Source organism: Nelumbo nucifera, chromosome 3 (assembly GCF_055504915.1).
Source record: "Nelumbo nucifera cultivar China Antique chromosome 3, China Antique-T2T, whole genome shotgun sequence".
In the NCBI taxonomy this organism is placed as follows: Eukaryota; Viridiplantae; Streptophyta; class Magnoliopsida; order Proteales; family Nelumbonaceae; genus Nelumbo; species Nelumbo nucifera.
The window spans coordinates 9,018,712-9,046,553 of record NC_142651.1 but is presented as its reverse complement, the minus strand read 5'-3'; the positions used below and the strand labels follow the sequence as shown (position 1 = coordinate 9,046,553).

Below are 27,842 nucleotides of genomic sequence, written 5' to 3'. Positions count from 1 at the left end.
TGTCCCATTGTACCGGAGCCTAAAGTCAAATAAATGTAGGATTTGGATTTTTATCATGGACCGGACGAGGTGCTACCGTGCTAGTGTTATCCCTTCCCTACGGTCGCACGCAGGGACGTAGCTCACCGTCACCGCCTAAACCAAATCTTCTTGGCTTAGTAATTTAGTATTACCGCGATGAATTGAAGAACGCTCCATTGGATGTCTTATTGTCTTACTCTATAGGCCTGTAATCGGATCGGACGTCCAAGACATGTCTTGGTTCCGACTTCAATCCGATTAAAAAGTAACACACCATCCGATGTATGAACATAGTAAGTAGATCCAAATCTGATGTCTCTACTCTATGCTTAGTCTCTCACATATGCAATTTTTTAGATATGCCTATTTAAATATAAATAGTCTCACATAACAATTGTATGTCAGTTTATATTGATCAATCCAATAATAATATCAAACACAGTTTATATCATTTATAATATATATATATATTTAGATATAATATTATATCATATATTCATATATATATATATATATATATATATATATATATATATATATACATGATATATAATTACCACACACATGTATGGTATTTGGTGGTAAATCTCATTTAAACAATATATTTAATACTATTGATGTATTTTTAAGATTTATGAATTATCTTAATGTATCCAAGTGTATCTCATTTTCTTATTACATCCATGTATCCAAAACATATTTCAGTGTCTCTTGAAATTACTTTTCCAATATGTTTTCTATTTGCCATAAGTTTGCCCAAAACAAACACAAGGAAAAATATTATAATGCAAAGGATAACTTTACCTCCAACAATGTCCACTTACCCCTTGGTGGGCTGGGGCCAACAGCCTATGCTGTTGAGAATCTTTTTGAGAATGCCAGAGTAGGGTAAAATAGTAATTACCTCTCATTTCCCTTTGACCAAAAGGATAGATATAGGCATGAATGGGTGAACGCATCCAGCCCCAAAACGCCCTCTACAGCGTAGGTTGCTGGCCTCCAACAGAAACAGTTACCCCCTCTACAGCATGGGTGAACGCATCCACCCCCTTAAGGCTCAGTTTGGAAAGAGTACAAATGCAAATATGTACAGTATAAATACATACAAAAATGTAAGGTTTTGCATTCTACATATTTGCATTTATAGTGCTTCCAAACTCAATCTAAGAGATCAAGGGACAGCTTCAAATCTATATAAAGCAATTTGCCTTCGGATCTAATAACATTCTATTTACTTTCTTCACCTCTAAGCCAACCTATCATGATTCAGTCCCGCATTTTGACCGCTAAATCCGAGACGTTAATTGTCTAGGATATTGAAGTGCAACTTGTATTTCTATTTTTTGAGCTTCCAACTCCCATTAATCTTGAGGGCTCAGTTTGTAAGGAGTACAAATACATATTTGTAGAGTGCAAAACTTATATTTTGTATTATTTTATATGTATTTGCATTGTACATATTTGTATTTATATTCCTTCCAAACGGAGCCAAGATTTCAGAAATGCCAACATATTTGTGTTTGTTTAGCTTCAATGTCATTGCTCCAGAAAATGGTGATATATCAGCATCATGTCGAAAAAATTGTGCTCTAGGAAACGCTTGTTTGTTTGAAACCATTTTTTCATAAATAACGGTATTCCAAGCCACGCCTTGAAAATCAAGAAGGTGTGGTTTGGAGCAACACCGAATTTGGCGTTTTCTCAGATTGCAGCTCATTGCTGCCAATGAAGACGTGATGTGGCGGTGACATGGACTACTTCCTATAATGGGTACTAGTGCTGAAAACAGACATAAAGCACTGGTACCAAACAAAAAGCATCACCGTTGCTCTAAGAAACGTCTTACTTGACAGCAATGTTTCCAAACAGGGAAAACACACACACAATTTTCTCAGAAAACAATGCTTCCAACCCATACATCAGTAGCACCGTTTTTTGTGCTTATATGCAACATCAATGCCAAACATATACTTGATCTCCAGACTCCAATCTCCCATTGCCACAAAGAAAAGGCATTATTTATACTAATCTATACTAGGAACCTTAATGCTACAAACATCAATCAAAATTACATCCTGTTATGTAGTGGATTCAACGGTGAAAAAAAAATCTCTCTTTAAGTCTTCCAAAAGCATATTTGGAGACGAAAACCATTTTACTCACACATTAGATTACCATGTACATGTATGCCTGGATTTGACTTTTGAGGGTATCTTATAACAAATGCTTAGGCTGTGTTTGGTTGCAATGCAAATTTATTTGCATTACTACAAATGCATAGGAATGTAAAAGTAAAAAATCCAAATTCTTATTTAATTTTGTTTTGGATTTTACTTTATTCTGCTTCATGTATTAATTTACTTCATCTGTACTGAAATCAAACAAAATAAGCTAAATTTTGAAACAAAAATAGGTCAGAATAAAATTATAAACGAGCTCAAATCTAATTTACTAGCTCGATTATTAAACGAGCCGAACTCGAACCTACTAGAACTCGACTCGTGAGGCTTACAAGCCAACTCATATATATATATTAAAATTATAAAAAATAATATATATAATAAAAATTTTATAATTTTTAAATATCAAATAAAAAATATTTTTATATTTACTTTTTATAAAATATTTTTTCTCAAAATCGAGCTCGAATTTATAAATTTTTTACTCGAACCGAACTCAAACTCAAAGTTCTGGCTTGAACCGAACTCAAACTCAAACTCAAACTCGAGCCTCGTACAAATCCACCCCTAATTACGGCCATCTCCTAATATACTAGTAACACAGTAACCCCCCCCCCTTGTTTTTTTTTTGCGCTGAGTCTACATCTTTTGCCGTGGCGGTGTGGCAGATCGGTAGAACCCTTCCGTTTGCCGATAGTATGGTTGCATTGCGATGTGGTTTATTTTGATGTTATGGCCGTACGGGGCCTTTGGACATCTTTTATACCTTGAGATCCCTCTCTCATCGCGGTTATTTTGTATTTATTGTCTGGACAGGGTTTGGAGTCTTCGACGGAAGACCCTTGCAAACAATTGGTGTTGTGCATATCCTAGCTAGAAGATACGTCTGCATGTCTAATTCCTTAAGGTGCGTTTTCCTTTCGTTTTATTTCTCAACCAACCAGTTGGTCTCCTAGTTTAAACTCTCTCTCGTGTAATTGCAACTTCTCGCGAGTATCCTCTTTGATCTGGAAAAAAACAGAGCACAGCACTGCTGGGATACAGCTAAAAGGATTAGCTAAAGCAGTATATTCAAACCCAAGGCAAAAGCTTATAAGTATATCCAATCATCCATCCACCTATTACAACATTTATACCAAAAGTCCTACAGAAAAAAAAGATCTTCGATCTTAAGTCATTAGTACAACCACATGACCACTTTTCTCAGAATGAAAACAAAAACAAAGAACTAGATAATATTTACGCCTGAATCCAGAAAAGCCCTTCCATCGATCAGCAATCCTCTATTTCTTCAGGCCTGAAAATGAGAACGAGAAGTGGTTGGACAGAGCAGACAATTTTGGATTGAACAACCAACAACAGATAGAAACACAATGTCTCAAAAACCTAAGCCATATATTCTCAATTTGGTTGATAAGATGAACATTAACATCCCTAATGTGTCCTGAATTTAATCCTTTCCGTTTGGCTTTTCTGTTCATATTTTAACTAAAACCTCATGTTAACACAAGAAATGTGTTCAAACACTAACCTTGTTGGCAATGTTGTTGGAAAGCCACTCCAACCCCTCATAAAGGCCCTCACCAGAGGTTGCACAAGTGCTCTGGATGTACCTGAAAAAAGTATCACCAGAAAACATTAGATCCAACAATAGGATTTTCTTCTAATAAACTAAAAAGAGATTACAGTATTCAAGATAAATTACTGCAGGGAGAGGAGTAGAAAATTTACCAGTGGCGTTGACGGAGAGAGTGAAGACCAAGCTTATCAGTAATCTCCGCAGCATTCATTGCATTGGGAAGATCTTGTTTGTTAGCAAATACAAGCAAGACAGCATCTCGCAACTCATCCTGAAACAATATATACGAGTCAGTCCATTTTTCATGTCCTCTGCATCAATCTCTTTTGTCCTATGCAGCCAACATAAAGCAGAATTTTAAGAGCTACAAAGAATGTATCTAACAGAAACTGTGCAGCAAAAGAAAGATGTTTTGGGAAGAGAAACAGCAAACCAGAGGCAAATGGTAAATCTGGAAATTGGACTCAGAACTAAGTTGGTTTATAGTCATGGTAACAAAACAAACAATCCATCAAGATTATGATGTTAGCAATATGTGCTACTTGCCTAGGAAATACAAAGGACCGACTTTGGAATAGGCACAACATTGTTGCAGCATTTTTTTCAAATTCTACCAACTGCCAATTACATGTTACCAATCCTTGCACTAAAACCTTGGCCAAAATGCAACTTGTCAACAGCATGAACCATGCTGATGACTGGAAAAAAAATGCACAAGAAACTTTTTCTGATAGTATGTTCATTTCATGCTATTCATTTTGATTATTGTGCCACTAAACAATGCAATCTTTTGTGAAATGCAAAATTATATTGTATTTCAATTGATTGGCTTCTATGATATAGTTAAAATAAAAAAAAAATAATGAGAAACATCATTAAGAAATTCGATGAGATTGCATTTCACAAATATACAACAAAGAAGACCAGGTCAAGCAGACAAGGCCAACGAAACAATGTAACAAGATGCATTAATAAAACAGAAATAAGAAACTTTTACTGTTTCAGAGGCTAGACCATTTGCACTTAATAATTTGAGAAAAACATCTATAAAGAAAACAACATCACATATCTCAGATTTTTTTTATAAGAAACGGTATCTTTCATTAGATAAAACCAGAAGAACTGTCACCTTCTAAAGTGAAAGGTGACCCCTGAACAAAAAATAACTTAAACACTGCCCAAAACAAAACCCCCCGATTCGCCCCTTGTTTTGCTAGGTTGTCAACTAAAGCATTTGCTGACCTCCTAGATCAATAAACTTGTGCACCCAGCTCCCTTGTGAGGCTCAATAATTCCCTTATGGACTAATGGTAACTTAAAAGTAAGGTCATAAAGGAATAGAGCAAATGATGTTGGGGTTATGAAGAGGTTAAAACTTCTAACAAAAAAAACAGGCAAAATTATGTTTGCTTTTTAAATATCTTTTCAAAAACATGCTATGAGAAACAAAAGTATGAATAAAACCAGTATGTACCTCATTCAGCATCCTATGTAACTCATCCCTCGCCTCAACAACTCGATCTCTGTCATTGCTATCCACCACAAAAATAAGACCCTGAGTGTTTTGGAAATAGTGCCTCCACAATGGACGGATCTGTATAAATAAAAATAAGAACATCAATTAGTTATCATATAGCCATAAAACCTCAGCTATAACCTCTTTAAAGTGATGAACAGTTTAAAAAAATTTAACTACTCTAATTAACAGGAACTTAAGATGCAAAGAGAGTTTGTGTGGGGGAGGACTATAAGCAAAGAATAAAAACTCCTACCTTGTCCTGGCCACCAACATCCCAAACAGTGAAGCTAATGTTCTTGTATTCCACTGTTTCCACATTGAATCCTGCAAAAGATATCCACTTGCATTACTAGAATGACCCGCAATTATTAAGATGATATTAGAAAATGATCAGAAAATGCAGTGTGTAAAGGAAAAATTGATCCACTGGGTTAGTGTGTTCCATTTGCTCTACTTGGGTATGATAGAAAATGCAAAGACAATAGGGTTAGCTCTAATTTCATTCTTGGGGATCTTTGGAATCCACAATATCTCTAAAAGACAATAGGCAAGGGAATCTGACAAATAAAAGATCCAAAGCATAGTTATCAAGGTATATAGGTGATTCTAGACAACAAAAGAGTGCTTGGTTGCCTAACTGCCACCTAGGAGTAACATAGGCAAATAAACTTGACAAAAAAAAAATACTCAAGTTCTAGATTGGTTTCATATTTTTATATATAGGCCATCAAGCATACAAACTAAATAACAATGAATTTCATATCAAAACAAGGGAAATCATCTTATCGAAAAGAAAATAGCACTTAAATCTATAAAGTTCAATATTCAAAAGACAATATTGCAATATAAAGAATTATTGTAGATTTTTTTATCAGCATGAAAATTATGAAACAGAAATGAAGAAACAGAGGAGGATAGAGAAAGATAGAGTAATTGCAAGAAAAAAACAGAAAAGAACAGGAAATTAAATGGCCCTCATCTGTGCAGAAATCTCCTTGTAATTGGGTGATTGGTTTCTTGATATATGCCAAACCAAGGAAACAATGGTAGAAATTATATTGGCAAGGATGGTGCACTGGATCAAAACTTCACCAATTTTTTCATTTGTATCCTATGATGCCAAATTGGCAAGATATTGCCAACTCACCTACTACTAAACCTAAAGCAAGGACCTTTTAGGTGTTGCTTGCCCAATCCCATGTCAAGATGAATTTTGATGGCTGCAGCCATGGCAACCCAGGGAGTTCAGATTTTGAAGGAGTATCTTTAGACGTGGAGATGGGACAGTCATGGCCTGTCACTGGGAAAGAATTTCAGTACAAATACATCATAGTGGAACTGTGGAAGGAGATTCCAAGGTTGTGGTGGGATGGTAAAGAAGTAAAACACTGGGTACATAGAGGGAAATCAGATAAGCGGCTGAAAAAATGGTCACATTCCAGTAGGATCTTAGGTGTGCAAACAGCATGGTTGACACCATAACTAGACAAGGTGTGAATAGAGGGAATCTATTTTGGTGGAGGTTCCAGGAGGAGCCTAATGTAAGAATTGCTGGGGTAGATAGCATATGCTAGCCTAGTAGCCTACAACAATTCCTCTCACCATGTAAATTTGTAAATTCTGTTTAAAAATATTGATAAAATTCCTTGATTGTTACTCATCCAAAAATAATCTGTAAGAAGTCTTCAAAAGAAAAACAGTGAGATTCAGGTTCTGTAAATGCATCTAGAGAATGGAAATTATGTATTGTAGAAGAGACTTTGACTATTAACAAATAACAATGGCCTTATCAGCACAGTTCAACAACCAGATCTGTACAAACATCAATGAATCCACATTTCAACAGAAGACTGGCAACAAAATCATGCAAAAAAACATGACCTAAAAGCAAGCCATCTGCAACTACAAATTGACGAAATCATACAGGCAAATTGAAAATTTATCAATTTGAAACGAAACCAGAAAATAAATAGAAAAAATAAAATTAGCTCCAATCCTGTAATCAATACTTACCAATTGTAGGAATTGTCGTGACAATCTCGCCAAGCTTGAGCTTGTATAAGATGGTAGTCTTACCAGCAGCATCAAGACCGACCATCAGAATACGCATCTCTTTCTTGGCAAAAAGCCGGCTGAATAGCTTCGTGAAAGTTAGCCCCATGCTCTTTGCGACTGTGTGGCCCTTCTAAGGCTGAGGCAAGAAAAAGGAAATAAAATCAGTCAATGAAACATAAACAGATATCATAACATCACTCACAAACCTTACAAACCATTTTCACCATGCCGAACATATATGCAAAAGAAAAACCAAAGAGGCCTTACACGTCCCGCTAAAAGTCCCAAATCAAATCTGATAAAGCTCAAAGAAAGCCGAAATGATACAGTAAATCAAAATTTTCCACGGAGATGTGATTCATTCTAAACCGATCTGAAGGTGAAGGATTGATCCTAGTGAAAGAAAGAGGAATAAAACCCTAAAACCGTCACTATACAGAAGATAGAGGACTTCACTAAGCACCATTAGGAACTCAGATCCTGTTCCAACGCGCTTGGATGAAGAAAACAACACAACCAGATGCATCCAACAGATCCAAAATATTTCCAGATATCATGCGGGAATTTCCCATTTTAACAAAATACAACAAAATCTAAGCCTTCAACCGCAAAAAAACCATCACAAGAACCATGAATCCAACTTCGAATAACTCAAATCAGAAGAGAGGTCATCTGAAACCACTTATTAGTAAATGTAATCTGAACATGCACGAAGTACTCAAAACAAATTCAAATTTTTCCGATAAATCAATACCTTGAGATCAGCAAACCAAAGAGAATAAGAAGCTTACTAATGTGAAGATAGGCAAAAGCTAGCAAAATCGATTTACCTCTCGGAAGCTGTGTAGATGGATCGAATTGGCGAGGGCGACGGCGACGGCGACGGCGAGAAGACTAACAAAAACGCGCAAATGGTTTAAGAAATAAAAGGATTTACAAAGGACAAAGGTAAATACAAAAAGAAGATTGATTAGAGCACATCGTATTTTTGATAAAAGTGGTTCAACCCTTGTGAAAAGACAAAAGCAGCCCTGGGGTGTTTCCGTCTTTTCGTTCAAAAAAAAAACTTTTCTCGCATTCTCCAAATTTAAAAAAACGAAAAAAAATTAGGATGTAACATGCTCGATGGTTCGTATGGTTTCCGTAAACGGTGCCATGTCATTGCCTTATCATCATGTTGATTCTTTAAGTATAGTATTGATAAAACTTGGTCTTTTTAACGGTTAAGTGCTTATTCATTGTTTCGCTGATGTTAGGGGATGTTTGGTGGCCGTTTTTCTGAAAAATGGTGCCACTTTGGATCCACATAGTTGTTTCAATAAACGCTCATATATATGATTGTTTGGTTCATGTGTTTTTTGAAAAACGCTTGAACTATGGGCATGCTTTGTAAATCGGGATTCACCGATGCATGAAATGTCAAATTTGGCGTTTTATGCATTGGTGAACCGTTGCCCCTAACGGTTGACTGATTGGCGATTATATGTATCCTATGTGGTGCTTACCTGTCAACACATACTTGAAAAACGGTAATGAAAATTACCTTACCAAACAGCCTAGTGTTGTTCACTGCCTACGTGGCAGAAATACTCCCAAACAAAATCAAAGCGTTTTTTTTTTTTTTTTGTTTGTGTGAAAAACATGTCTTGGAAGTATGGACGTTTTTTCTTGAAAATCGGTCCCAAAAAGTGCCCATGCTTCCGAACACCATCATAGTGTTTAGTGGCATCTAGTTATCAATCAATCCTAGAAAAACGTTATCAACCACTTTTTTCTAATTTTGAATGTAAATTAATTACAAAATACCAAGTAAATATTTAATGCAAAAAAATAAAATACAAAAAAAGTAAATATTTAACACCAAAAATAAAATACAAAAAACAAGTAAATATTTAACACCAAAAATAAAATAGGAAAACAATGAACCCCATTTTTTGTACTAAAATATCCATGGATTTTTATTTAAATAACGAGAATGCCACCGCTTTGATATTTTTATTTTGGGAAAATCCATGACGCAGAAAAGATAAGATATGGAAAGAGTTTTTACTAATCAAAACCCATCCATGAATTTTGATAAATAACACATTATTTGCTCCCACGTTTGTGATTTCAGTTTATTAGTCAGTTATTTTTCCCACATCTCTTTTCCATATCACAATCTAACCCTTTTATTTTACCCGCATGATCAAATTATGCATGAGTTTGCATGGAAAACTCTATATTTACTTATTTAGTATTGTGTTGTTTGTTCAGTGGATGGATCATCTATGCTCCGTTTGGTGCATTTTTTCATGCGGTCTATCAGTTATTTAGAAACCTGACATATCGCATAGTGGTCTTTTTTCTATTTGATTTGCAAGAAATCTACCTTTCAAAAGGCATTGCTTTGAAAAGATGCACAAAGTCCGCTTTAGACTATTTTCAAGAAGCTCCAAATGAAGCTTTTTGAGTTTTTTTTTTTTTTTTCAACTCGCCTTCATGCGAGAAAAAGACATGCTTTAACCAAACAATATTCACGTTGTTAAGATCTTGATTCAAAAACTCACTGTCTTTTAACTATCAAAACTTCCAAATATCTTTCGAAAAAGACTTATCAAACGGCCCCTTAATATTAAATCAGAGCTGTTGGATTAAAATTTTGATTTTTTTTTCATTAGACGTACGTACTCTAGTTCACTTGTTGGATTTTAATTTCATTAAAGATTAAATCCAATGGGTTTGATTGGTCAATTACATTAAAAAATATACCTATACACATGTCTTGGGAAATAGCTTTTTCTCTTACTAAAACCAGCTTTTAACTTGTTCCACATTGGAAAATTACAATAATTGTTTTGGTTTTTTTAATAGGAATTGATTTACTCTCCTCAGATATAAAGAGGAGACTATGGAGACTTGCTACCACGTAACACGTGCACACACATGCGTGCGGCGCAATGAGGCACTTTAGAGGCGCACTTTGCTTGTACCCGCGTTGCTCACAAATGGCGGCTTTAACTTTTAACGCTAAGTTGACCATTCAAAGTGCCTTTTCTAAACCAGCACCTTCATCTGTTCCATGACTCTTCATAAATTATTTAAGGAGCGTGAATCAAGCATTTGTACACACAATTTCGAAAATAACTTTATCTCTCTCTCAATCCTATCTGCTACTGTCTCACAAAAGGTTTCTTTGAAAACTCTCTAACTTTACTGGTTGCATATTCTCGCCCAAGATTCTTCAAAAATTATTTAAAGACAATGTCTTCAAACACGCCTCATAGCTTCTCCTCCAAGTTTCAGTGACCCCATTTCCCAACAACTTTGGCTACCACTGGGATTGGACAAATCGCTTAACCTGTGCTGTGTGATATCACTACATAACTGCAATTCATTAATTTAGATAGGTGACCAATCTTAAAATGTTAATTGGGGTACATCTTGGTTCACTTCTTTGGGCCTCATTCTCTTAATTCTTACTCATTCTAAGCATGAATGAATGACATTAGAATGTTTGGTTACAAAGTTCTTGCCAAGGGCCACATTCCTTTTAAAATGAAAAATCAGTCCCATGGCACAAAAATTGATTAGCCTACAACATGAAAATAATCATTCCCCATCTTGCTCTTTTCATTCTTTGAGGAAACTTTACCTATAAAACTGATGTCATAGATGCTTACTTTTGCGAAAGCGCTTGTATAAAAGTACTTTTACATGAAAACACTTTTATGAAAACATTTTTACGAAAGCACTTTTATGGAAGTACTTTTACAAAAACACTTTTATGAAAATACTTTTATAAAAGCATTTTTACAGAAGTACTCTTACAAAAACACTTTTACGAAAGTACTTTTATAAAAGCACTTTTACGAAAGTATTTTTATGAAAGCACTTTTACAAAAGTATTTTTATGAAAGTACTTTTATAAAATCACTTTTGTAGTACTTTTACAAAAGCACTTTTATAAAATTACTTCTATAAAAGCACTTTTATAGAAATACTTTTATGAAAACACTTTTACAAAAGTACTTTTATAAAAGCACTTTTATGGAAGTACTTTTACGAAAGCACTTTTACGAAAGCACTTTTACAAAAGTACTTTTATAAGATCACTTTTACAAAAGTATTTTTATGAAAGTACTTTTATAAAATCACTTTTGCAGAAGTACTTTTTACAAAAGCACTTTTATAAAAGTACTTCTCTAAAAGCACTTTTATAGAAATACTTTTATGCAAGTACATTTACAAAATTACTTTTATAAAATCACTTTTATGGAAGTATTTTTACGAAAGCACTTTTACAAAAGTACTTTATAAGATCATTTTTATGGAAGCATTTTTACGAAAGTTCTTTTGTAGAAACACCTTTACAAAAGCACTTTTATGAAAGCACTTTACGAAAGTATAAAAGCACTTTTATGAAAGTACTTTTATAAAAGCACTTTTACAAAAATACTTTTATAAAAACATTTTTACGGAAGTACTTTTATAAAAGCACTTTTACGAAAGCATTTCTACAAAACATCTATGCCAATTGGTGAACATTGATTATTGGAGACCTAGGCTGGTGGTTTGTAATTACCGACACTTTTTTTGAAGAAGAAGAATGAAAATGAGCAACATAAGACACTTGTTAGTCTGAAAAAAAATCATTTTTAAGAAAAAAGTGTTTGGTTTATAACAATATTTTCTCATTCTGCCTACTTTTACCAATTCTTTTCCATTTTAGAATTTCATCTTGTGTAAGAATGAGAAAGAATGAGAATTGAACAAAATATAGCCCAAATTTCTGATAAACTAGGAAATCACCCAGAATTGATTGGCTGCTTGAGCTTCCACCCTGCATTTCAGTTTGGCTACGACAGACCCAATCAAAATTGGCCACCTCATCATGTTTTCAATCTCTTGTTATATGTAAATTGTGACGTGGCCAGCTTAATTGGACCAAGGTTTAGCTGAACGCTTTACCTGTTCAGCTTAATTGGGCCATACATTTAATTAAATGACCTGGAACCTCATTATTAATTTCACATCCCGCTGAATAATTAAAACGTTCCGCTAATCCGAATTTGCTTAATTGACCCGTCATAGATTAAACCCACAATGTAAAAATTATATTAGACCCATACATCATCAGAACCGCCCCAACGTTGACTAAGGAATGAAAGGGCCTTGACCCGCATTTTGAAGAAGAAGCCCAGATTAGTCAAACGAGACTATCTTTGTTAGAGGGGCTTGGGCCGTTCCATTCGCTTGGCCTGCAGAAGTAGCCCAGATTAGTCAAACGGGCTCATGGGAAGTCCGGATTTACTACTCACACCAATCTTCTGTATCCGCACATTCACAACATCCCATACTTACATGATGTCATTGATGGAGAGATGTTTTCGATACACGGCTGCAAAATGCTGTGAGGAGCAATTACGTTCCTGGATTTTCCCACTTTTGTTCCGGTGTTGAGTCTCTCAGGCGAAGAAAGACTCCAATGGCTCGGCCGAATGTTGGGGAAGATGGGAAGTAGTGCCCGTTTGGAAAGAATTCGACTTCGGTCAAGACAACGCTCATTCGAGCAGTTTTTATAGCCTTACATTGGGAATATCCCCTTGTTTATGTACTTTATTTCATGGAAGATATTTACGATGCAAGATTGAACGAAGCTGTCTGGTGGGTGTGAGAACGGGCTTGCCCTGATCGAAGTCGATCCCGTTTGGGAGGGCTTTGATGAAGTGGCTTCTAGTGCTCTATGAACTAAGAAACCTGAAACATTGTGATGATGTAGTTGTCAAAATTTTGAAAAGCTAAAATTATCCTTTACAAAAACCACAAAATCTCCTTTTCAAGGCATGAGGCGTAGATTGAGGCATAAAAAGGTATAAGCCTCAAGTATCAATGATTATTTAGTGATTTAACGCAATATATATATATATACCTTATGCATTTTTATATTCAAAATATATGGAAAAGGCATTTCAATAATTGTGGGCCAAATAAATAAAAAGAATAAAATGAAAAACCAGTAAGGAAAATCAAGTTCTATTAAATTCTCTTAGTGTTTTAGGAGAGTTCAATGCAAAAAAGGCTAATCAAATTAGTTTCTCACTATCTCTTGGATATACCAGGTGGGATTTTTTTTTTAATTATTCTAAGTATAGCATCTCAAGTTTGTTATTTTTTTTTCATTTCTTTTCCAAATGGATTTTTTATTGACTTTTTTTTTGCATAGATCAAATTAACTAAGTTGTTCTCTTTCTTCTAAACTATTGAATGACCATAAATTTAATATCCAATTATATGGATTATTCTTCATATTTTTCTTTTATTCTAAATTGTTTATTTGAATTATTTGAGAGTTTTGCATTTTGAAACATGAAATGTAAAATGTTTATAATTGTTATTGATTAGTTATTATTTTATTTAATGATTAAATGTCAAAAGTTATTACTAATAAACTTTTATTTTATGGATATTTATGTCTTCTATCATTCTAACTTTTGGTATATTATATGTTATTTTTATTGATTTATAAGCTTTAACTAATTTCATTCTTAAGCTTCGAAGCTTACGCCTTACAATGCCTAAAGGCTTATACTCACCTTTTTGGGCCATTAGGCCTCAATTACGCCTTTAGCCTTTTAAAACTTTGATTACTATGGCCCACTAAAAGATTTTTGTGTAATTTTATAGATGTGTATTTTTTGCAAGTTGGACATCATGAATCACCATTATGGCATTTTTAAAATAAGGTAGGATATGGACTAAAGCAGGCAATTAGGAAGATGATTCGTTCCCTTTCAGTATTTTCTCACTCTATGAATGTTATAAATAGTTTTTATGATCCCGTCAAGGATGAAGCCTATAACCTTACGGAATACTTTGACATTATATGAATAAAAAAAAAAATATTAGTAGGACCTTAATCTAAGAGCTCATGAATTAGCATATTACACTTGTAAATATAATCGTATAGTTTGTGAGCACATAGTCTCTGAAACTCCTATAATTATTCTGTGAATCATTAAAGTTTTCCCCAAGGGCTGGATCTGTTCAAAACAAAAAAATATTTCCAACATGATCTATGTTTACACATTATAGGCATGGTGGATTCAAGTTTCATGGTGAGATATGCGAACACAATAATTGTTGGAATGTTGTTGGGATAGCTTTTGTTGTGAATACATCCTACCTCAACAAATATTAAAATGCAGAAAGTGGAAACAGTATTTGCTACAAATAACATGCGTACCATAAGAGCAACACGTTAGTGGTCACTGATCACCCATCCAAAAATACAGACTTTGGTAATCTATACAATTATAAATGCATAGATTCCTTGCGTATCTACAGCTGAAGGATTGAGAAATTTTCGTCAACTTATTTTCTATCAGATCAAACAAGTTCCACTTTCAACCTATGCCGATGTAAAATGTGGAATCCATAATGGTAATTTCCTGTTTTGTTTAAGGTGATTGTGTTTGCCAAATAACTTGTGTTATTAGGAAATTACTTTTGCTAAATAGCCTATGCTATTGGGAAATTACTTTTATAAGTGGGAAAAAACTGTTAATATTTGTTTTAAAAAAGCCGTAAGTAATTGTTTGGGCGGGCTTTCACGTAGCTTCTTTCTTTGTGAGGTGCGCCCCATACAGAGAGCCCATAAGATCTGTTTGGTAAATTCAAACAGCCCATATATACTGTCGTTCAGACAAAAAAACTAGCTTTTGGATGAAGTTTCTTTTAATAGCTTCTTCAATGGAGCATTCGTGTATCTTGTTTCTGCTTGATCAAATGCAGTTTTTTTGCTACTTGTCCATGTTGCGGAAAACCCAAGAAAAACAGATTTGAATGACATTTAAAATGAAAAGATAAACATAGATAAAGACAAACAAGCAAAGAAAACACACAGATTTACGTGGTTCGATTTATAGCCTATGTCTAATGGCGAAGAACAAGCAGAAATACACTATGTAATCAGCAATGAGAAGAAATGTAGAATTGTGCACTCACAACCCCTCTCACAGAAAACCCTAAACCTCAAATACACCCAAATGTCTCACTCTTCTCTCACAAGACAAAGACTAAATATACAAGAGACCCCGCCCCCTAAAATACATAACTCTTCTAATTTGGTTCGGACCTATGCTGAATATGAATCAGGTTCCACCACAAACCACTATGAAACGGGTTGCCACAAAGAATTCAAGAGACAAACATAACAATTCAAAATGTTGTTTACATCACTTTTTGTGACTTCTAAAAAGCAATAAAATCAATTTTCCCCGCTAAGACTCCTTTGTAAACGCATCCTAATAAAAGAGTATGAAGCAAAACCCAGAAGATTGAAGGGAAAGTATGGATGATCTCTTTGGGTAATCAAGACCAACAAGGGGATTGGAGGAACCTCTCAAGATAGCACAAGACTGATCAGAACGAGACAGATCCAAGGACAATGCGAGAGCAGATATTTTGTCTCTCATTGAACTAAGCATATCAGTTTCTATGGGCTGTCAGCCACAAGGGGATTTACTTGCATTCAGGATGACTTCCGCATAGTTACAATAGCGTCAATTGGACGTTAATTCATATTTCATAAGGCTATAGAGGGCAAAATCTTTGATCTCAAGGGTGAACCCCTCATTCCATTGGGTTTTCTGTATCTGCCAACTCTATAACAGACAGTATAGTAAGGACAGAAGGAATTGGGATCTTCTCTGTCCCCCCTGTCGCTCTCAGTGTCCTCATTTTTATTACTGAGCTTCCCATTATCAAGTTGATTATGTTTATATATTTCTTACATGTACTCCTTTTTTGTGCAGGGGTGCCGCTTGTGGATCTGTGGTAGCTCCTGCTTTTCTTTATCTTTTCTTTTTTTCAGGGGGAATCTGGACTTGTTTTTTCCTGCACTTGTACTTTTACTAAAATGCCTTTTATTTTGCTGCTGATGAAAAAAGTTAGTAAATTCACTGTTTTTTTTCCTGCTCTGGAATTTCTAATAAAACAGATAACTTATTTTTAGTATTGGATATACCATCTATACAGGCCCAAGAAAAGAAGTATGAAACTAAGAGTTGATTGCCAAGCCCTGAGAAGATTGATCCATAGAGAAGAAGGCAAACAATTAGTTGTTTTAGAAGATCATAGTTTGGGTACAAGCTTGCACTGTTGCACAGCCTCATCAGGTGCCATGTAGAAATATTTCCTGTATGTTGCTAATTTGGTTATGCAAATTTCAGTCAATTATGAGTTTTTCTCCTTGCCACTGCAAAATCTATATGCTACATATGAATAGCAAGCAATAATGCACAAGGAATCACATTAAAGAACTCGCAAAGCAGGAAAAAGCAAAGGCTGATTTGTAGATCATATTGGAGAGTTTTGGGATTTGACATTGAAGAAAGAAGTACTCCATATGTAGGCTATCTATATCTTATGCAGATAAAGGAATGTTCATTGAATTTATCGGTTCTGCATTATTGGGATCTATATTCGGTTGTCCTTAGCAGACTGCAAGTCTGTAACAAGGGCTGCACCCCAACCATCCCCAATAACTGACTGAGGACATTCTAACAGAGGATGGTGCATATGCACACCAATAACATGGGTTGGCACTAAACTACTCTTTCCCCAGGTCCCAACAAATAACATCTCGAAAGTTACAAAGCATAGACCCCAAAGATGGGGGATTAGACCCCAATACAGCTCCTACAATTTGCATCATCCCTAGCCAAAATGCTTGCCATGGTATTGGTCCATCTTTGGATCCATCTGAAAGTAACAATAATGCTTTTGGCCAGAGATCTAGCTTCCCTTGTGGCATGCTGAAATGCCTCCTTGCATCCATCAATCCATCATACCACCACACTAGAGTCCCTTTTCTCCACAAGATTACCGAACCCAATGGAGCATCCCAGCCTCGACTCTTTACAGTAAACATTAAAACTCAGTCCTAACAGAACCCTCATGACTTATCAATCATGTTTTACTATCCGAATGCAACCTTGATTATTTATAAAAGCTCCACCAATCCTGATCCAAATCCTTAGTATTAAGTCAAACACTATCTTCTTGAGTCCATTATCTTGTGATTATGGTTGGAGAATTTGCCTTTTTAGAGCCCGGGTTAGCATACATAGGACTAAAGCAGAATTTTGTAGGGTTCATTCAACATCAATTTTTGTTCTTTTGGGCTCTCAAAGAAAAGGCAAATAATGACTTGAGAAGCACTACTGGATTTTTATAGAAATTGTTTTCATGCACATTAAGATATGCTTTGCCATATCCTGCCAGGCTTCCAATCAGTAGACAAAACTTCATTAAGAAAAACACATCAACCCTTTCATCAATTTAGTAAAACAGGCATGTATTATTACTATATTCTGTAGTGATGGTGAAATCCAATATATGTTGCAATCTAAATATTATACATCTGGCAAACATAACATTTGTATACTATCAAATAATGGTGAAATCCACCCTAGCAAGGAAGCTGCTTTATGCTCTGTACTGTAGAAGTCTAGCAAATAACAATGCCCTGTATACTCCCTCTAAATGGGAATCACTGTAGTCTCCTAGTGATAAGAATTACCATAGACTTGTCACCTAAATATATACTTTGTGAGTAACGACAAATGGTGTAAAGGGGTTGGAATTCACAACCGCACATGAAAACACCGTCATATCCTACGCTTGGCTCAACAAGAATCATAATCAGATTGAATCCGGTTGCTTGATGGCTTGCCAATCTGCAGACAGTCAATTTGGGGGACAGTGGGAGTACTCAACTCACCAAAGGTCTGCCAACAGAAGGGGTTATACATGTGATAACGTTCTTGAATTGGTTGTAGCTCTATGTTGGATAGAGTAACGTCTATGCATGGTAAGCTATCGCTGCATGCAAAGTGTACAGGTTTTACTGTGTATGTCCCTTTTATTTTCTCATAGGTGATGCCTGACAGTGCAACTGCTGATGATTGGTTCTTGCATGTGCTCTTGTCGCAGTAGAATTGATCAATTACAATGGGAAGTTGAACTTCAGAAACCTGAATGTTTGAGAAGAGTACTCCTTGTACAGAACCAGACCCACCCTGTGGAGGACAAAATTGAAATAAGGTCTAGCACTGACAACAACTTGGAAGTTGTAATAAGAAACTCAAAACTTCTTAGTCCCAAGTGGCTTAAAACTGTAACAGTTCTTGATCAGATTTTCAGAGTTGTTTTAAGTTCCCAAATGAGAGCATTCAGTACTTGGGTGAGTTCTGTTTGACGAAATTTAGTTATCCTATCAACTTAAACTGAGGATTTGGATTTGAATCTGTCAATTTCAAGTAGTTAATTATTAATAAGTTTAGTCCCAACACAGAAGAGTTGCTTAGATATAGGAGGCAATTAGTTGAGGAATTAAGGTGGGTTTACCTGCCATGTCTTGATTCTGACACCGGTCATGGTGTTGTGCATCATGATATCTCGGACAGTAATGTTTGTCACACAGGCTTTTGTGTTGTCCCTTCCTAGCCCTCCAATGCTGATTCCATGTCCAGGCCCACAGTTCACATTATGTATGTATACATTTGAGCATCCAGTCTGTATGGATACACAGTCATCACCTGCACGAGTAACAGAGGCTTAAATAAGCAGAGATTTGGAAGAAGGAAAAAGAATGTATTGGTGCAGCCATCCATCGGATGTCCCCTGAGCTATCCAGTTACAGCAATGTCAAGGCTGGATAAAGTAGTGAATACAAAATTTACACTAAGAATCAAAGTGTCCTACACAATGTGGTACAGGTATCATAGGTTTCAGTTGATTCATTATTTTGTTTAAGGGTAAATTATATTTTTCTTTTGCTGCATTTTTTTAACCAGCAAAAGCTTCTAGTTCCAGACATAGCTACAGAAAAATTCACATGGATACTGAAGATATTGGCAGTGTCTCTGAGCACACATTTCAAGAGACTCAACTCACAGGTGAATCCTAGTTCTTTTCAATAATTCAATGGTTAGGTAGGGCGCCAGAGTTGTGCAACATTGTTACTGCTGTTTTATTTTCTTTTTCCTTGTGGTGCCAACTAGCCCAAAATGCCATTTGTCTCTCGCTAGGTTGTTGTTTTTTTTTTTTTTCCTGTTCATATTTTTTGGAAGAACCGAAGAAGGCAGAGGATCAAAAGGGTGGAGCCATAGAGGTACAAAGGTCCAGTTCTGGACAGCACAGGGAAAAAGAGGAGTATTACGTGGAATAAGAGCATTTCTGCTTGGTGGTCCCAGAACTCAATCTTTAATGGTGGATCCATGATTCAGGTATTATTGATCAAAAAATAATAATAATAATGGATCCATGATTCAGACTTCACATATGTCAAGAAAATAGTAGCCACAAAAAAGATTGGGCTGAGGATGTTATTGTGGAGGACAAATGTTTGCCATGTGTCATGATTCTAGTGGTCCTGACTTTGATGATGTGATTGTACAGAACACCAAGTGGGTAAGATTATGTGATCTCTGGGGTTTAGCGGGGCGGGGCACCAGTCCAAGAGACAAAATGCTTTTAGTTTTAGCTACTCCCAATTCATTAAAAGATAAGTTCTTAATTGAATTCTTCCAAGTCCCAACTTTGTTTCCTAAATCCTACATCCTAACTTTGGCCATGGTGGTGTGGTGTCAAGTATGAAATGGTCCAGGAAATTACCACAAGCGAGGTTGGTGCTGTGGATCAGCACATCTTTGGAGTTCTGCAGGTGGATTCCGTCGGTGTTGAGGCTGTCGCCGGGAGAGTTGGTGGTCATGTTGTAGACCTCGACTCCAACACAGTTATCAAATTTAAGATGACACTGGGGGCTGTTTTGAATTGTTATGCCTGTGACGGTCACATTATAACTGCCATAGAACCTTAGAGCCTGCTCACAGAAAGAACACATAAAATAAATCCATAACCCTCGCTAGCTACTTTCGTGAAAATTGGAAGAAGAAACATCGGTACAAAGTTTTAATACTTACTGTTGGTTTGATACTTGGCATTTTTCCTCCGAGTGTGCTGTTTATCTGCCATGATAATACATGGGTATCAATGAGACCCGCCTGTTACCTCTACGAAATCTGATGAGCTAAACAATAATTGTGCAGAGAGATGAAAAGGAGGAGAGGATTTGATTACCGGAATGCGGGAGTTGGCAGCTGTGGGTGGTTCGTCGGTAATTGGGATGATTAATCGTGTTTCACTGTCTATCGGTTCATCAAAGGGGGAATCCTGCCACCAGACTGAACCCCGGCCATCGATTATTCCTCCACCTTGGATCGTAATGCCCCGCAGTTTCGTGAACTCAAGCCATTGCAACAGTCCCGACCCCCAAGCACTGGAGATCGTGGGAGCGATTATTGTACCTTCCAACTGCAAGCCATCAGATTCCATTGTCAGCCTCAGCCTCAGCCTCTCCACTCTGTCCTCCTCGAAGCCACCGACTCAGCTAAGTGGACGGACATGGGTTATTGGGTTAATAGTTAAAAAACAAAAACACTACTCTCAATGACGAGTGGAGTGGATCCAAGTGTACGATTTTCTAGCACTATTCCATGCGTGATCGTGATCACACCATTTGTACTGTTGGCATGGCAGTGTGAGTGTGATGGAAGTGGGCCGGACATCTCACCAGTGACCACCTACAAAGGTAGGTCCAGCTTTTTTCTTCATTGCCATATAAGTGAGCGACCACCCAGACCTAGCCCCACTTCTATCACAGTTTGATATTGAACTCGACAGACGACAGCCCAAGCCCACAACTTCTTATTATTTTTTCTCTAAACTAAATCTAGATTAAAGAAGATTAATTATGAGATAATTCAAACGTTTCTATCTTATCAATAATTCCGTTAAATTTACCTGAAATACAATGTTGGATTCACAATAAGGCCCAGAGAAAGAAATGGGCCCGACGAGGAACACGTAATCCGCAGGCACCACCACTGTTGATGCCTCCACCTTACAAGCAGCTGCCCATGCGGCTTGGAATGCCTGCGTTGCACCGAAGCAAAACAACTTAAAAGATTGACAAACAACAACAACAATACCAACAAATACAAAGTGGTAAATAATAATATGTGGTGGTCCGTACGTATGAAATCGTATAAAATTATTGTTGGAATCTTGACCAAACAAATAGCCTTAATCGGAATAAAATTTTCGGTGGTCCCGCCCGATGGGATGGCCGTTGTCCTTTCTCTCTAGGAAGATCTCTTGTCTCTTATTTAGTGGTATTATTATCATTTCCGGCAATTGTATACGCCCTAGACAGTAGACCCTCGTCTATTTTGTAAAAAGTGACGGCAACCGTCACGACAATTACCTTTACCTGTTTTTTTTATATTTCACTTCCACTTCCTGTGACCAATAGCGACCTATTTGACCAAAATGCCCTCTAACTACCGAAAATACCTAAACCCCGCCAAAATTGAAGAAGACATTAAACATCGTTACTTTGACCAAATTACCCCTTCAGTTTTTAATGACTGATCCGATGATTTTAGACCACGACATTCTACCATACCCACAGAGCATTATGCGTCTGCGAGACTGCAACTGTGAAAGACGTTACGATGAGCATCGGCTCTTTGCTCCGTTCTTCTCAAGCTAGCTTCCATTAAATAACACGCCTTCAAAAACCCCTGTAGAACTGTAGAAGAATGTAACTGATCATCGAAATCTCCGTTTATGCGTCTAAACCAACAATTAGAACCCGCCTAACCCTTTATCGTTCTTCATTCAAAGTTCATCATACTCGTTAACCATAAATAACATCCAGCGGGTCGATGAAGACAATACTCAAGAGAGAAATAGAAGCATCACCTTCGTGTCGTAGGTCTCTCCGTCGCCCTTTGCGCCGAAATCCAACACATCAAACACCGCCGGCTGACTATCATTGTTTCCACTATTCCCCGGTGGTGGAATCGGAGCTTCCGCTCTCGGTCCTGGGAATACTGTTCCCGGCGACGGCGAAGGAGCTGGAGATTTTGGCTTCGACCCATTTCCACCTCCGCTGCTGCCGTGGTGGTGGCTACTACCGCTACCATGACTCTTTCCTTTCTTCTTAGACAGAGAGGCCGAGATGCCAGCTCTGCTCTGCCTCCAGTGCTTCCCTCTTCTGGCATTGCAAACTTCAAATGCAGAACACCAAACGAGAAAAGCTATGAGAAGGATCAAAGAGAGGCTTCGTAGACTGAACCCACTCATCTTTTTTTTTTTTTTTTCTTTCTGCTATGTGTTCTGTGGTGTGCTTGTCTCTCTCTGTCTGTCTTTGCAACACAGACAGAGATAGAGAGGATGAGAGGAGGGGAAATCAGGGGAAGGTAGAGAAGGAGAGGGAATGGCGCTTAAGATAGATAGCCAACAAAGAAGATGGTCGGGTTTAAATAGAGAGGGAAGGAGTGAGAACTTATGACCCAGACAGACCCACAATGCACACATAAGCAAGACAGTTTGATCAGGCAAACTATTTAATGTTTCATTCTTTTCTGTTTATCCCTTTTTTTTTCAAGTATTGATTATTACATTCTCTTTTCCTTCTTTTTTTTTTTGTGACAATTGGTTGGGATTAATTTATTTATCGCGCATAAGGGACCCATTAATGCCATTTGTCTTTTGTACATTGCACGTGACACGTCCAGTTGTTCATGCAAAAGGACGTTGTAATCAGTAATCAGTAAACTTGCTCTGAATCTGATACGAGTGGGGGCATCATTCAATCAGCCTTCTTCATTTGAAGCTACAGATGATCCATTAATTGAATCCCAATATAATTCACATATAAAAAAAGCCAATTTATTTATTTATTTATTTTTTGTATCCAGGGAAAAATGAAATTCATTTACTATTTGAGCTAACTCGACTAAGCTACGTACCAATAATTGTCTGGTTGCATTATCAGCGTCTCAGTCCATGCTTTGCTTGCCAATACGCCTAGTACCAATCAATCCATCTTGTATTTCTGTTCTTTTTCTGGTATTCCGAGAATTAATGTATGAATACATACAAAAAATAAAAGCAGTCCAGTTGTAATGTAAATTCTATATAACGAATATCGAATCAAAACCATTTTAATTAAGCATACGTATCATTAGGTGAGCTAATCATATAGGACCATGGATGAGATAATATATATTCCTAACTAACAAGTAACAACTGAAGCTATAAAAAAATTGCTGTAACGAAAGAGTTCTATAAGTATCTATTTTAATTAATATATGATTTGTTTGTTGGTGCTTAACTGCCTTTTGGACCTCTACACTTCTTTGCTGTATTTTTTCTTTCTGGGTTTATATTTCCTAGCTTGTTAATTTTTGTGGTGGAAACAGGAATGGATGGTGGGGCGCGTGGCGTTGTAGCGTTTGATGTAAGAGGCAGGGGATCACACGTGAGTGGTCTATATATAGCTTGTCAAGGGCAGTGATGGTAACAGCTCTTCAAGGTCACATGCAACGTTCACGGGTGTGAGTTTTTCTGTTTTTGTACTTTGTCTTCTTAAGCACCACCACCAAATGCCAGAAACCCAAAATTCCAAAAGCCGGGTTTTAAAGATTTTCAGCTTTTCACCCCCACCCCTTTCTCCTTTTTATTCAAATCACTACATCGAATTTCATGGTCACCCAAAAGGCCAAATTAACAAAATAAAAATAAAAATAAAGAAAGAAAAGATCATCCTCTAGAAGTTAACACCTGATCAACTGAATATTATACCAAGTCAGTTTTCAGGGAGTTGTAAATTGTAGAAATCAATAATTTAAACTTCCTATACTGGCATTAATTTACAGAAAAGGCTAAAATAGGAAGGCCAAGAGTCGAAGCAATACTAATCCATGGAGTAAAAGAAAAAGAAAAAGATGAAGGTGACATTTTTTTTTTCGACCACACACAAGCTTTAGTTCTTCAGACTTCAGGGATTGAACAAAGACGAGATATCTCATATCTGTAAAAAAAGATAAGAACTTTTTAGAACTTCAATATGGAAGAATGAAACAAGATACACGAATGCTTCATGTACTTTAAACATCGTCTAAATCATCTCCCATCGCCATCATATCTCAATTTCATAAGCCGTTCGATCGATAATTGATGGAATGTCTTAAGACTTTTAGACTTTATTATTGCTTCCAATCTTTCAATGGTTTTAAAACCATTATACATTGACCCGAGCGGTCAACCGGCTGACCCCGGAATTGATCACTTACCTGGTTCTGTTTGTCCAAAAAGTTGTTGAATTGAAACAGGGGTTTGAATGGTTGAACCATTAAATAGTTCGGCCTGAACAATGGTTTTGGGTCATTCTTTTAATTTTTTATTTTTATTTTTTTTTTAATTTTAAAATATCATTATCTGACCATTTGGTCAAACCGTTCAACTCAAAAAAAAAAAGGAAAAAAACTAGTGGCCAAAACAATTCCACGTAGGGTTTTAATCTTGCATGGACTCCATCTGACAATTGATGCCGTCTGGTGAAGATATGAAACATTGAAACCTATCTTTTGGAAAATGGTTATAAGGAAATGTCGCTCCAGATATGCATATTTGTTTGAAATTGTTTTTCCAAAAAAAATGGTGCTTTAAGTCACGTCTTAGAAATAGGAAAGGCATTATTTGGAACAATATCGAATTTGACATTTCCTAAAATTGTAACTCGTTAGGGACATGACGTGGAAGTGAATAATAAGTACAAGTGGTGAAAATGTTTATTAGAGCATTGATACCAAACAGAAAATGTTGTTATTCCTCCAGAAAACTTCCTACCTGACAGCAATGTTTCTAAAAAAAAAAACATCATTTTTATAGAAAAACGGTACTTCCAACACACACATCTCATGCCAAACATGAGAAAATGGTATTATATCTATAGCATCAATGCCAAACATATATTTGTTTGCTTTATGGATAACAAATACATGGCCTCAAAATTCAAAGATCATATACCATTATCTTCATGTTGCATCCAAAAAGGGGGCCAAAAGTGTATAATCCATTAATCAGTATCCTGTTAATTATGTGTAATGCTGAGAAATGATATATTCTCATTTGTAGCAATAAATGTGTTTAATCATGATTTAGTTTGTTTGCGCTGCAAATCTGAATTGGATATCTGCTTACGTTTTGCATCTGTATGTTCATAATCACTATAATTTGGATTCTTATTTTGTATCTTAAAAAGTGATGCTAAGGCTGTGTTTGGTCGCAATACAATAAATTTGCATTGATACAAAATTATAGCAATGCAAATGATTTGAGTGTAAATTTTAGTTTATTTTCGTTTCAAATTTTAGATGGTTTTGTTTGATTGCAGTACAAATAAAATAAATTAAGACATGAAACAGAATAAAGTAAAACCGAAAATAAAATTAAACAAAAATTTGCATTTTTCCTTTTACAATCCTACACATTTATACCATTACAAAAAAAATTGCAGTGCAACCAAACGCAACCTAAATCTCTATCACATTTCTCCTTCTTTAATTTTCTTTCATATAAAAGGAATCACATTATTTTACTTCCTACAAACAAATAAATAAGACAAAGTCAAATCAGAAACAAAATTAATTAAACCCGAATTTATACTCAAACCTATCTGCATAAATACAAAAGAAAAAGAAATTGCAGAAGCGGAAATATAATCACATTAAAAAATGAGTCAACCATACCCTTTCCAACGCATGCCTGACAAATAATATATAGAAAATTTCCGATTAGTACTCTTTACTATGGGTCTTGTATCAATTTGTTCCCTAACTTCATGACAATTCAGTATCGAACTTTCAAAACTCCACAATCCGATACCTGCCGTTAATAGACCGTCAACTATGATGGTAAAAAGACATAATTACCCCTCACGTTTTTGAAAACCGAATGGATGACTTTTTGAAATGACGAAAATGCCTTCTGCCCCCGTTGGTGCTGATAAGTGGAATATGACATCGGAAAAGCTGATACCGGTCGGAAATTATATCGGAGCCTTGCACAAGCTGAAATCAGCGAAGTAGTATGCAGGCATTAAACCTTCCTCTTCTTCTTTCGTCTTCTTCTCTCGTCCCCTCTCCATCGTTTTTCTCTCCAATCGCTTCTCCTCCCTTCAGAAGCGCCGTCCACCTGAGCTTTTTGATTCTTCTCTGCAAATAAATCAATAGAAGCTGTAGGCCGAGCCTCGTAAAGTTCAAGTAATAGCTGGAGCAGGACTCTCACCAGATGGTAATATATCATGATTCAGTTCTTCCTCCTTTTGAGCTTCTCTGAGCGATAGTACAAGTTTGAGTGTCCGCAATAGTACAAGTTTGAACTCCAAGAGCGATTTCCGGGAAGGCCCTGCTCTACCTATTCTCAACCAAATGATCGAAGATGTAAGTAACTAATCCTTTCTTCCTTATTAACCCTCCGCCATCCATCTCTGAGTCTTTCTTCCTTTAATTGTTAGATCAACAACAAATAGTGATTTTTTTTTTTTTTTATATTTGGGCTTTGTGAATATGAAGGGAAAGTATAATTGGGACGTTTGATTTCAAATTTGTGGACACAGACAAGGACAACTATTCAACTACCACAAGAGGCTGGTGAAGGTTGGGGGGTGTAATTGGGTACGACTGTACGACAACACCCTCTAAGAATGGGTCGGTGGTGGCTCCGCCAGTCCGCTGGACGCACCCGTCCGCAAGAATGTTGGGTATCACAGGATCGAGATCTGCCAGCTCCCTGTCGGCGACAGTATCACCCTCTACCGCTGCATCAGCTCATCTCAAGTCTCAACCTGAACCCCACTTCATTATTCATCAGAATAGAAAGGGTCGACCATAATAAAGAGCAATGGAGTTCTTTTTTCCTTATCTTTGTTCTTCTTTTCTTTTTTATTTCAGAGGGTATGTTTTTACTTAAAACATTTTATGAACTTTTTTGTGAAATCTTATACTTTTATATATATATATATAAAAGTAATTTTAAAAAATAATTATTTAATTATTTTAAAAAAAATTCCCTTCAATAAAAGTAATTTTAAAAAAATTTAATTATTTAATTCGCATATAAGATCACGTGATGGCACTGGCTGGGGGTCTATTAACAAAAATACTAGATTGTTACATTTTAAAATTGAAAATTAAATTATAACTAAAGACAAAATACAAGATATTAATCGAAAATTTTCCCTTAATATTTCACCTTCACCCTTTGACAAGAAATACTTACACGTCATCCATCCGCTTGCTTCGATTTGCGACCTTTCCCGAAAACCGTTACAGACCAAAAATGAAACAGAGAAACATAAGGCTTTTGTGCCACGGTTTCCGGCGCTGACCGGACAAATGGCTACTTATTTTATTAACCTTCACACCAACATATTTACTTAATAATATGCTTGGAGGGAGCTTCTTAGCTGTAGTTTAAGTAGATTCTTTTTAAACTGTAAATTACAGGTGCCAACCACAAGACTTCGGTGCATTGCATACTATGCACCACAGAATGCAGAGGTCCCTTCTTCTACACCTTAGTAGGTAGA

General features: G+C 36.3%; 2 protein-coding genes across 2 annotated transcripts; both read right to left on the bottom strand.

The window, feature by feature from the left end:
• Positions 1-3,240: 3,240 nt before the first annotated feature.
• LOC148800944 (ADP-ribosylation factor) lies at positions 3,241-8,325 on the bottom strand. Its single transcript, XM_088901127.1, has 7 exons — positions 8,185-8,325; positions 7,313-7,490; positions 5,553-5,623; positions 5,255-5,374; positions 3,933-4,051; positions 3,733-3,814; positions 3,241-3,498 (listed from the first exon to the last, which is right to left on the bottom strand). Exons 2-7 carry the CDS (start codon positions 7,458-7,460, stop codon positions 3,493-3,495), a joined length of 546 nt encoding a protein of 181 aa, XP_088757253.1. The 5' UTR covers positions 7,461-7,490; positions 8,185-8,325; the 3' UTR covers positions 3,241-3,492.
• Positions 8,326-17,676: 9,351 nt separating this feature from the next.
• LOC104593176 (polygalacturonase At1g48100) lies at positions 17,677-22,787 on the bottom strand. Its single transcript, XM_088901492.1, has 7 exons — positions 22,166-22,787; positions 21,203-21,334; positions 20,480-20,713; positions 20,323-20,367; positions 20,015-20,222; positions 18,746-18,936; positions 17,677-18,417 (listed from the first exon to the last, which is right to left on the bottom strand). The coding sequence occupies exons 1-7, from the start codon at positions 22,547-22,549 to the stop codon at positions 18,025-18,027; spliced, it is 1,587 nt and encodes a 528-aa protein (XP_088757618.1). The 5' UTR covers positions 22,550-22,787; the 3' UTR covers positions 17,677-18,024.
• Positions 22,788-27,842: the final 5,055 nt, after the last annotated feature.